Below are 12,300 nucleotides of genomic sequence, written 5' to 3'. Positions count from 1 at the left end.
TAGGCAGATTTTCAGTACATGCCCACCGCTGACCTTGAACTCACTTTGCAAATCAGCCTAGCCTGGAATGCAGAGATTCTCCCACCTCTGCCTCCAGAGTGATTGGACATAAGGTGTGCACTGCCACACTCATTCTCTCCTGCTTCTTATACACAGCACACACCCGCTTTCCACACACAGCAAACACATCCGCAATGTTAACAACATAGTATTTCCTTATTGTGTAACAACATAAAGAGCAATAAAAACAGTTGAACATGTGGGGAATATGTAACAGTTATGATGCAAAACCAACCAAGTAATACTCTAAACCTTTGTAAACAGCAGACTGTGCTTTTATTCCCGGGTGCCCAGACCCAAATAGTCACACAGAAATTATATTAATCACAATACTGTTTGGCCAGCAGCTTAGGCGTATTCCTAGTTAGCTCTTACATCTTGAATTAGCCCATTTTTATTAATCTGTGTATCACCACAAGACTATGGCCTACTGGTAAGATCCCAGCGTCTTTCTCCTTTGGCAGCTACATGGCATCTGCCTGACTCTGCCTTCTTTCTCCTTGCATTCAGTTTAGTTTTCCCGCATGGCTTTACTCTGCTAAACCATTGTCCAAAACAGCTTTATTCATTAGCCAATAAAAGCAACATAGATACAGAAGGACATCCCACATCAAACCTATGAAAAATGAATTTAAAAAAAAAGATGAGACACTTGAGCTGGATTTGACCTGAATGTGCTCTCCCTGAGGACTAGCTTTAATGGTACCAGAAAGAACATAAGAGCTTAGGTGACCAACAGTCCTACCCAGCTATAAATCACATCAATGGCCAGCATAGCATGATAACCCTGAGGGTGTAGTAGTGGCACACACCTGTGGTAACCAACAGCTCTCTAATGGCTTTAAGACCCAATCAACAAGAGGGAAACCACAGCCAACTACTTCATGCTAACGAAATCAAGGTTACCGGAGGAGAATCTACAACCACGAATTCACTAAACCAGCACAATCCTTCACAACAGTGTATAAGTGTTTGTCCTTATACCCGAAGAAAAGTGCAGTCTTCGCTCTTCATTGAGGAAATTTCTCTTTGCAACACTACAGAAGAAACCACTACAGAAGACCACAACTGTTGGGGAATATTATTTTTAAGATGTGCTGCTTTTGTTTATGCTGCATTTATTTAAACTCTGTGAAGCTGTGATTCTTTGCCTGTCTAAATCACCTGATGGTCTAAAAAGAGCTTAACAGTCAATAGCAAGGCAGGAACAAGAATAGGGGTGGGGCTGGCAGGCAGAGAGTATGAATAGAAGAAGAAACAAGGAGAGAAGGACGTCAAGGGCCACCCACCCAGCTACACAGTTAGCCATGAGAAAGAAGTAAAGAAATGTATACAGAAATAGAGAGAGATAAAAACCCAGATGCAAAAGGTAGTTGGGATAATTTAAGATAGTAAAGCTGACAAGAAACAAGCCAAGCTAAGACTGGGCATTCAAAACTAAGAATAAGCCTCCAAGTGTGATTTATTTTAGAGCTGGGTGGTGAGCTCCCCCCAAAAGAGTAAAAGAATAAAACACTGCACAACACACACCAATCAAAATATAGAGTTGTGGAGCCCAATCCCAATGAATCTACAAAGCACCCCTGCACCTAAGGCTCAGGGAACATTGGGGAAGAGGGGGTGGAAAGACTGTAAGAGGCAGAGAGAGGGTCAGGGAGTAGTTTACTGTGTGATCGTGTCTCCTAGTATGAGAAGCCACATCCATAAAGTCTCGCCAACTTGACTGGCCAGACATGTGCTGTACAAAGATGGTACCAATGAATATGCAAATAGGAAGAAGAGAAGGCCTCAACCCTATACAAAGAACCATAGGCAACGAGAAATGCTGGGAGTGGAAGAGGTGGTCTTCTCCAGAGCACACTAACTGGATGTCCAGTACCAAATGGTCAACCATGAAAACATACAAATAACAGGATATGGGCTGAACAGGTTATATTTAGGTGTATGTACATATGTAAACACACACACACATGCAATTAACAATTGGTCAAAAAGAGGCCATGAAATTGAAGGAGAATGGGGAGGGTACATAGGAGGGCTTGAAGGTAGGAAAGAAAAAGGGAAAATATTATAATTAAATTATAATCTCAACAAAAAGAAAAAGAAATAAAATAGCCTTATAGTGCAGAAGGATGAAGAAAATAGGACCTAATGGCTGGTGGAAAAATAGATTGACCCAGACTTTTGAGGATACTTATCAATCTAATAATATACACCCAAAGTTCTCAAAGGGTTTTTAATCTTTTAAAAAATACTTTTAAACCGCCAGGCAGTGGTGGTTCATGCCTTTAATCCCAGCACTTAGGAAGCAGAGACAGGTGAATCTCTGTGAGTTCAAGACCAGCCTGGTCTACAAGAGCTAGAGCCAGGACAGGCACCAAAGCTATACAGAGAAACCCTGTCTCTAAAAACAAACAAAAAATACTTTTATTTAATGTTTTGCCTGCATGTATGTCTGTGCACCACATGTGTGCAATGCTCAAGGAGGCCAGAAGAGGGTGCCAGATCCCTGCAACTGGAGTGATCTGATTGTGAGCCTCCATGGGGATCCTGGGAATTGAACATGTGTCCTCTGGAAGAGCAGCTAGTACTCAACCACTGAGCCATCCTTCAGTCCCTGTTTCCATCTTTTGATTTCATAATGTCATAGTTTGTGTCTTGGTATCCATGAGAAATGCTATTCAAATGATCCATAAATGCAAAATCTACTGATGTCCAAGCCCCTTATACAACATAACATTTATGATTCATAACATTTATGATTCTCATGTACCTGAAATCATCTCTAGATGGCCCACAACACCTAACAAGCACCCATCCTCTGCCAAGAGTTGTTATCATGTGCTGTGTAGGGAACAGCCAAGGGAAAGCCGTGCCATTCATTATGGATAAAATCTTCTCCAAATATTTTCAACTTAAGGTTGGTGGAATCCATGGTTGTAGGATTCATGGGTAAGTGCTGATGCCAATAAGACACAGATACCTTTAGAAAATTATCACAGAGAAAAGCAAATAATGAGTCTCCCTCTGTGTACAATACAAATAAGTAGGGGGAAAACCCAAAGGGTTAGCAACAGGGGCATTGTGGTAGCTTTGTCTTAGGTGTTAAGATGTATTATATATCATCATAGAATGTACTGGTGTATTTAAAATGGTCAGTATCCTTCAAATACTCAGGAGAGACTGAAGAGGAAACATCAAAGACTGTGACTTGATCCCAGATTCTAATCACCTAGGCAGGATGTACACAGTCAGAGGGAAACCCAGTGCTGACACAGAACAATGTGGGTTGTGTTTTGGAGTTCTTTGCTCCTTATGTTCAATTTCTCCATCTTCTCTCAGACTAAATCTAGTAAGGCTTTTGTCCCAATTCTTATCCAAAGTTGTTCTCCAAAGTCAAGGTCACCTGTACCACCTGAATAACCAAATCTCAGTTCTCTTTGTGTGATACAACCGGGGGCTTTTTCTGTAAGCTGTCTCCCCAGACTTCTCCTGGTTTTCCCTCCTACCTTGTGGCCACTCCCCAGTCAATCCTGTTTGTTCTCTCCCCACCCTGCAGCCTGCAGCTTCCATGTTATTCCGTGGTCCTTTCCTTTCACGATCTCATCCGTTTTCATGCCTTTGCCCACTATCTATATGCCGACATCTCCCAAATGGTCATCTTTATCTCGGCCATGTCCTTTTCCTAGAGTGCAGGTTGCTACACTAAACTGCGGAGCCACCTACTCCAGGCATGCGAAGGTACCCGAGGCTTGATATTTCCAAATAAATAAAGCCTTTTCTTTTTTTCTAAACTGACTCCACCTTGCCGTCCCTGCAGTCAGTAGATGGCAACTGTATCCCTTCCTGGCTCAGGTCCAAGGAGGGTCCTTCCGACCTTTTTCTTTCCTACTCTATATGTAAGCAATCAGGAAGTTCTGACTACTTCCTATTATCTATGCCCTGGTCTGGAGCTCTGGCTTGTTCCAAGCACTTGCAAGGGGCTCTCCACTATGATGCTTGCTTCAGGAAGGTCTGTTTTCTTAGAGCAGTCAGATTGGCCCTTGATGACATAAGTCACCTCAAGCAGGTCCCATGCTGACAGCTCCGATGGCTCCCACCTCAAGGGCCAGCTTTTCAGTCACACCTGCCTCCTGCTGCTCCCCACACTCCTTCCTTCCTCATTCTTTGTGCTCTGGGCATTCCCAGTGCTTTGCCACCCCCCCTCACCCCGAACACATGGATCGAATGTGATCGGGCCTCATAGCTTTGGTTCTCTGTGCCCTCTGAAACAGTTCCTTCCCGCCCCTCACATCTTATGCTGCCCACAAGATAGCCTTCCCTAAAGACTGGTTTTATGACGGCCATCATCACTGTCCTTCCCTCACTCCCTGAGATCTGTCCCAGCATGCCTCAGTTCCCGAAGTCTGCTCTTCCCCCCATGGGACAGAACATTTTCTCACATACAACATCATCTACCAATGATGTTTATTTTCTGTCTCTCTTGACTGCATGAAATTTCCGTAAGGGCAAAGAGCTCGGTCAGTTTGTACTCTCGTGTTTCCTTAGCTCCCAGAGCAGGCAGTCGATAAATGTTTTCTGAAGGAATGCAAGCTGGGTTGTGAATGATGAGCAAACTGCTCAGCTATATGGAGTCTATCATTCTTTGCTGTTGTCTTTTGCTCGTTGGAGACAGGGTCTTTGTATGTGTTGCTGGCTGGCTTCAGCCCCGAGACCCTCCTGTCTCAGTTTCCCTTGTCTGGGCTTGCAGGCATGTAGCAATTGTGTCAGACTCAAGACTCTGTGCTGGTTTGGTTTATGACAACTTGACACAGACTGTAGTCATCTGGGAAGAGGGAACCTCACTTGAGGAACTGCTTCCATGGATTAACCTATGGGAAAGTCTATGGTGGGTATTTTCTTGACAAATGATTGATGTGTAAGGGTCCAAGTCGCTGTGAGTGGTACCATCCCTGGGCAGGTCGTCCTAGGTTGTATTAGCAATTCTCGGAACGAGCCATGGGAAACGAACCAGTAAACAGTATTCCTTCATGGCTTCTGCCTCAGGTCCTGCCTTGAGTTCCTTTTCTGGTTTCACCTTTATGAGGGACTTGTAGGCTATCGGCTGCAATACCCTCTGCCCCACAAGGTGGTTTCAGTAGCGGTATTTGTTACAACAACAGAAAGCAAACTAAGACAGACTTGGAGAAGAACTTTGCCCAAGAATGACGTATATACAAGCAAATTTGCTCCCATTCCACAGCTCTGAATGGTTAAGCCTCAATAGTCGCCCACCACCCTCATATTTGTCTCGATTTTGCCCTCTACAGATAGGGTGTCTTCCATTCAACAAGACTACTTCCAAACCATAGAGAAAACCATCGTCTGTCAGCTGGTTGAATGCCCAGATAACAGTCTTCCTGCTTGGTTCCCTTTTATTAGCATTCGCGCACACACACACACACACATACACCCCACACACCACTTCTGCGATCAGCCCCTGGAGAATTAGTCTGCCACAGCCTGTTAGTCCCTCCTCCCTTCTGTTTCTTCCAGCAGCTCTCAGAAGAAGCACTTAAAGATCCCACTCCTGCCATGAGATTTTAATGAGGGGGACGCTCTCAGCAATTAGAAACAGGAAAGGACTGATTAGGGCTCCAGCACATCATCGTTTAACCCAGCATCTGATACGGCCCTCCAAGCATTAACCTCATTCCCCATACACACTCAATTAGGCATATTTACTTCTCATTATCCAGTGCGCAATCATGAGTGCTAATAAAAACCTTTGCTACCCCCAACAATGCCATTAATGCCATTAGCTGTCTCTCGGATACTCTCCTACACTTTGTTGCCAACAACAGGCTGTTCATTCATCCAGTTACTCATGCGTTCATGCACAAACACACCTTTCTCTACTTAGCAAGGGTTAAGTGCACACCTACTGCGTACCTTGGTGGGCAAAGGCTTGGAACTAGATAGAATTAGACACAGTAACTTCCCCAGAAGACATAGCAGTAACAGGCAAAGAACATTTAGAAGAGGAAGTGGATGGACAGGAGTACGACTCCATCCTTCGGTATCAGTTCAAATCCCAGCTCAACTGTGTTTACTCCTTTCCCCCTTGCTTGAGATGGGTCCAAGGCTGTCCCAGAAAAAAAAAAAAACAAACAAACAAAAAAAAAAAAAAAAAAAACCACTGTGTAGTCCAATTGGCCTCAAATCCACAATCTTCTTGCTCAACCTCCCTAGTGCTGGGATTAGAGGTGTGCACCATCATGCTCACCTTTGGCCCTGTTTCACCTCTAAGTACTGAGCCTCCAATCGCTATCTCTACATCTCCATGAGATGAAGAGAGGCACCGTAGCACCCCACAGGGTCCTGGGGGCACTGAGTAAGCCACTGCCTACTGAGCATCTGCCACAGTACTGGAACAGAATGCATAAATCAAAAAACAGGGGCAGTTAGGAGTTGGTGCCCTGTTCTCAGCCTCCAGAGGTTGCCAGGCATATCCCAATCCCTGTCATCTTCCTCTGGTCTGAAAGGATAAGAGAATCTTATGGTTCTAAAGACATACTAAGAGGAAAGCCTGTTCCTCTGCACACCATTTCAGAGGACAGAGATTGTCTTGTCTTCCTTCACTTGATAGACAACATGCTTTTTCCCAAATAGTTCCTCTATCACGGTCCCAGAAGGAGAGAGCGACAGTAGGTATATTCATCTTGGATCAGAATACTGTGGTCACAGGAAACGAGAGTAGGCTAATCTACTAAGGACATATGTGCGTCTACATAGCTAGAGGCTCGGTAGGGCTTCAGATACTTGACTATGACAATGTGCATTTATTTTTTAATGGGAAGACAGCCATCCATGAACATACACATATGAAAAAAAATGTGCATACAGACACATATGCAAACACACGATTGGAAATATTTGAAATGACACAGAAGAAATCGTCAGCAATATTGCCTCTAAAGTAAGGGAGCTGGATGGTGCTGGATCGTGATAGAAGTTTCAGATTCTATTAAAAACCCTTCTGAACTGTTGTTTTCACATGAGCATACATTATCTATCTATAACCACACTGACATCTCTAAGTCTACATTAAACAAAACACAATCTGCCTTCAAGACTCTGCTGGGGCTTCTTCCAGGCTGTGAGGGTGGGCATGAGAAGGGGAGGGGATAGGCACAAGGGTGGGGTCTGGGGACGGGAAGAGCAACAAAGAACTTACTGGTATTGTGGTCTATGAAGTAATCGCCAACCTGTGGGTCATATGCTTCTTCCCATCCTAGCGGCAACTCATCGCTAATGCAGTCAGCAAAGGTAAGTGGTTTGGTGTACCTGGCAAGGAAGACAAGAAACACATTCTGTCAGCCTACGGTCTCCAACACTCCTGCAATGTGCCGTTTCTTCTGGACTCCCTGCTTCTCCTGACTGTTCAACAGGTCCGGACATTTTACACTATAGCATTACATCTGCTGGGCCCCGAGCCCCTGGGAAGGTGAAGGCATCCTGCAGTAGCATCCATGTAAGGCTACCCCAGGAGGGAGACAGAGAATGTATTCTGGTCCTAACACTTTGCGCCTAGCTTGTTACTGACTTCAGAAAGTCATCTGTCTGTCTGGGCCTTGGGTTTTTGCATCTCCAACTGATAGTTGCCACAACAGCTCTAAGGCCAAGTCTTGGCTTCATGACTTGGATTCTAGTCTCTTCTGGCTTTTCCACCTGTGGTTGGCTGGCCCACCCCACTCTGGTCTATGTCCTGGCTCTGTCTTGTATTTGTCATGCCCATTTGCCCTTCGAAAAGCTGGCCTCCCGCAGGCTCTAGAGGAACAGACGCCCCAGCCCCAGGAGTCTGGCCAGCAAGCCATATTATTTGCTGATTGAGTTGGTTCCCAAACGCCCTGCACCCACTGCTAGCTCTCCCAGCCTGTCCTGGCCAAACTGATTATTTGGCAATAATAACCTCCTAAGGCCCCATCTCGCAGGGTGTGAACTGACAGTAATCACCGAGTCTTAGTGGCTAAATCAGACAGATAAACAAATCATGCAACTCAAGTAGCAAAGGCTTGTCAAGGCTGGAAAACTGCACATGCACCATTTGTCCAGGGTTTCATCCAGAGAAAAGGAAGCCAGGAAACTAACACGTGGGGCCAATGGTTCCCCAAGACAGCCACTTCCAAGTAGTCCCATTGCAGCCTTTGTCTAGAATAACACACGCTATCATGCCCATGTGGAGGTCAGGGGACAACTTTGGGTTGTCGGTTCTAGTCTAAGACAGGGTCTTTCTTGTTTTCTGCTACTGTGTGATCCTCCTGTCTCTGCCTCCCCAACTTGCAGTAGGGGATTGCAGATTTGTGCCACTCCTGGACTCCAGAGAAAGAACTCCGGCCATTGGTATACAGCTAACACTTCTATGCATGGAGCCATCTTTCTGACCCTCAGACACTCGTTCTGATATTCCTTTCTTGGGGAATATTATTTCAAGGTGTGTAACTTTTGTTTTTGCTACATTTGTTTGACTCTGTGAAGCTGTGATTCTTTGCCTGTCTAAAACACCTGATGGTCCTAATAAAGAGCTGGACGGCCAATAGCGAGGCAGGAGCAAGAATAGGCAGGGCCGGCAGACAGAGAGTCCAAATAGAAGGAGAAATGAGGGGGAACGAAAAAGGAAGCAACGAGGAGAACAAGGGGGGGAGGATGTCCCAGGCCAGCCACCCAGCCAACCACAGATTAAGAAGAAGGCAGTCAACCTGGCAAGAAACAAGCCAAGCTAAGGTCGGGCACTCATAACTAAGAATAAGCCTCTGTGTGCGATCTATCTGGGAGCTGAGTGTCAGGCCACCAAAGAGTAAAAAAGCCAAAAGGGTAAAGATAAGAAACAAACAGCAGCATTCCTTTGTTCTGTCTTTTTCCTCATTCCAGTTCTGGAGGTCCAGGAGACTCTGCTTCACACCCTTTCAACAGATTGGCAGACTGGGTGCAGTGGAACAGGAAGGGTGACCATTATCTCTTCCTTAACCTGATGATTGCTTGCTTCTCGAACCCTGGATGTAGGACTGCGTCAGAGGCTTCACCCCTGGCCAAGTGCTATGGGAATCGACGGAGCCCTTAGGAGTTGAGACTTAGTGAGAGGTCATTCGTCACTAGAAGTGTGCCCTGGAAAAGGGGAGGGTGGGACCCCAGCCTTTTCTCCCCATCTCTTGCTTTCTGGTCACGAAGTGAGCAGCTTTGCTCTGTCTCATGCTACTGTCATGATCCATTGCTCAAGGCAAGAAAGTCACAGCTATAGTTGGAAGTCCCTAAAATGGTGATCTATAACGAACCCTTTTCTCTTTGTAAGCTCATCACTGCAGGCCTTTGACAAAGCGATGGAAAGCTGACTAACAGCCCAGTCTACACCAGACTTAAAACGATACAGGGACAAAGAGACACTGTGACATTGAATAAAGCTTCCGGCTGTCAACACAGTGATGTGCTCACCTGCCCGCTGCATACTCAAGGCTTCAGAGGTTGTGAACTGTATCTACATTGGCTTTGTTAATAATTCACTGCTGCATTGTGGGAGACTGTGGTTCCGTGAGACTGGGGTCAGGGGTATGTTTTTATATGTAACAAACTAAGAACTAGCAAATAAGGATTTAATATGCATTGTTCTATAGTTGAGTGAGCTGGACAAGAACTTAATCTCCCGGAGCCTCAGAATTTTTCATCTGTGAAGTAGAATCTAATACAACTCTTCAGGATGTTGGATAGATTAAACATGATCATGTTTGGAGCTAAAATATGTAGTCCAAAGGCTGCGGGGGGTGGGCAACACAGCTGTTAAAGCATTTGCAAGATGACCAGAGTTTAGCTAACTAGAACCCACAAAATGCAGGGTGAGTGTCGCAGCCTACTAATAATTTCAGCTTTGGAAGGCGAAGGCAGGGGATTCCTGGAGCTAGGTGGTTAGTGAGACTATCCATACTGGCCAGTTTGGGATTTGATTGACAGAGTCTCTCTGAAAGAATAAGGTAGAAGAGTGACCGAGGACAAGTCCTGCTATCAATCAACCTTGGGCCGGTATACACATGTGTGACCATACACATGTGAACACACAGAAGGGGACAGGGTTTAAAAAGTTATACTAGTCTGTTCTTCATTGTTTGTTTGTGTGTTTTGATACAGGGCTCACTATGTAACCCAGGCTGGCCTCAAACTCTTGGTATCTCTGCCCCCAGCCTTATGAGTGGTAGGATTATAGGTTTACAACAGTACACTTGGTTAAAAGGCTATAATAATCTCAAGAGAGCTGGAAAGGAAGAGGAGGAGAGAAGGGGGAAGGGAAGTGGGGTAGTTTGAAAGTAATTGGTCCTCATAATCTCAGGAATTGGCAGTATTAGGAGGTGTGGCTTTGTTGGAGTGGGTATGGCCTTGCTGAAGGAAGTGAGTCACTGTGGGGGCAGGCTTTGAGGTTTCCTACGCTCAGGACATCAGTGTGTCAGTCAACTTCTTGTTCCTTGCAAGCCAAGATGCAGCCAACACCATGTCTGCCTGCACACCGCCATGCTCTCTGCCATGACGATAATGGACCGAACCTCTGAAACTGTAAGCAAGCCACCCCAATTAAATGTTTTCCTTTATATGAGTTGCTGTGGTCATAGTGTCATGTCACAGAAATAAAAACCCTAACTAAGTCAGGAAGGGAGAGAAGAGGAGAGGAAAAGAGAGGAGAAAAGAGGAGAGGGGAGGGGAGAGGAGAGGGAGGGGAGAGGGGAGGGGAGGGGAGGGGAGGGGAGAGGAGGGGAGGAGAGGAGAGGAGAGGAGAGGAGAGGAGAAAAGGAGAGGGAAGAGGAGAGGAGGGAGAGGAGAGGAGAGGAGAGGAGAGGAGAGGAGAGGAGAGGAGAGGAGAGGAGAGGAGAAACCGAAAGATATGAGTTAAAATATCTTGAGGTTAGGGATTTAACTTGGTAGGTAGAGTACTTGCGTAGTAGGCTTAAAGCCCCAAGTCCATAAGTCCGACCCCTAGCACCACATAAAACTGAGACTGTGTACACACATCTGTAATTCCAGAAGTGAAGGCAGGAAGAGCTAAAGTTCAAGGTCAATCTTGGCTGTTCTGCAAGTTGGAAGCTAGCTTAGGCTACATGAGACTGGACTTATAAAAAAAAAATCTAGTCAGGTGTGGTAGCACACGCCTTTAATGCCAGCACTCAGGAGACAGAGGCAGAGCTCTGTAGGTTTGAGGCCAACCTGGTAACCTGGTCTGCATCATAAGTTCTAGGCCAGCCATGGCTACAAAGTAGTAACCTAACTTAAAACAAAATAAAAACTAGGTAAACTAGGTAACTTTAATATAGTGTCAGTTTTCTTTTTCTTTCATTTTAAACTAAGCTTGCTGTAACAGTTCTATAGTAAGCATAATTAAATATTGAACAATGATCCTATCTAGGCCTACGACGTGTGCTATGAAAATCATGTTCCCTCTCTGGGTAGTAGGTGTTCTTGTTCGATTTTACAAATGAAAGCACATTCTTAACAATGCATAGTTAATACACCAGAGGCTCAGTCTCCTGAGGCTCCCAGGGTTAGATCCCAGAGACGAAGCTTTGGCAATGAAAATTAACAAGACCCAGCGGGTCTCAGAACAATCTGGAGCTGAGCTAGGAGTACGGGAGAGGAGACTGAATGCAAAGGCGCAGTGCAGACAAGAGGCACTGGGGTTTTACGGGATGACTGCTTTCGGTCCTTGGGGTCTTGGTACCAAGCTGCTCAGTAACCCTCAAAAATCCACGGCTCCTACGCACAAGGATGGTTAAACATTTCCAAGCCACCAGCACAAATTCAGGCTCTCAAGGTATCGGGGATGGGAATGTGAATAGGAGAACAGGACCCAAACTTCATGAAGTTTCCAGAAACTCATGAACTCCACATAATACTCCAGCCCTGCAGGAAGAAGGTGAAGCTCTCTGGTCATTGGCTGTAGCATCAATGATGTGATGGACATGGGAGAAAAGATACTGATTCCTACGGGCAGTGACTGCAGACATTTTACCCACCAGGAAGGAATGCACAGCAAGAGGGCTCATCCGAAAGAGCGGCCAGAAGAGGAAAGAAAGGCTTTGGGCTTTGTATTTGGGTTCCCCCTGGATGCAGCCATGGGGGAGCAGCCAGCTGATGCTCAGTGCACTTCTATGGGAAGCAGGGAAGTTGCTATGGGGAAGAACTGTACAACTTACAGAAATCTGGACAGAAAGTTCTCTTTGGCACAAA

At 45.5% G+C, this 12,300-nt stretch overlaps 1 protein-coding gene across 2 annotated transcripts in view; it reads right to left on the bottom strand.

The window, feature by feature from the left end:
- The window catches only part of Wwc1 (WW and C2 domain containing 1), a 152,588-nt gene that overhangs the window by 71,075 nt on the left and 69,213 nt on the right, over window positions 1–12,300 (bottom strand). For both annotated transcript variants that reach the window (XM_038327022.2, XM_038327024.2), the window contains one exon: window positions 7,277–7,386. In XM_038327022.2, coding sequence (XP_038182950.1) covers window positions 7,277–7,386 — 110 coding nt within the window. The remainder of the gene's footprint in view (window positions 1–7,276; window positions 7,387–12,300) is intronic.

This window comes from Arvicola amphibius, chromosome 4 (assembly GCF_903992535.2).
Source record: "Arvicola amphibius chromosome 4, mArvAmp1.2, whole genome shotgun sequence".
Taxonomy (NCBI): Eukaryota; Metazoa; Chordata; class Mammalia; order Rodentia; family Cricetidae; genus Arvicola; species Arvicola amphibius.
This window is presented reverse-complemented; position numbering and strand designations above follow the sequence as displayed.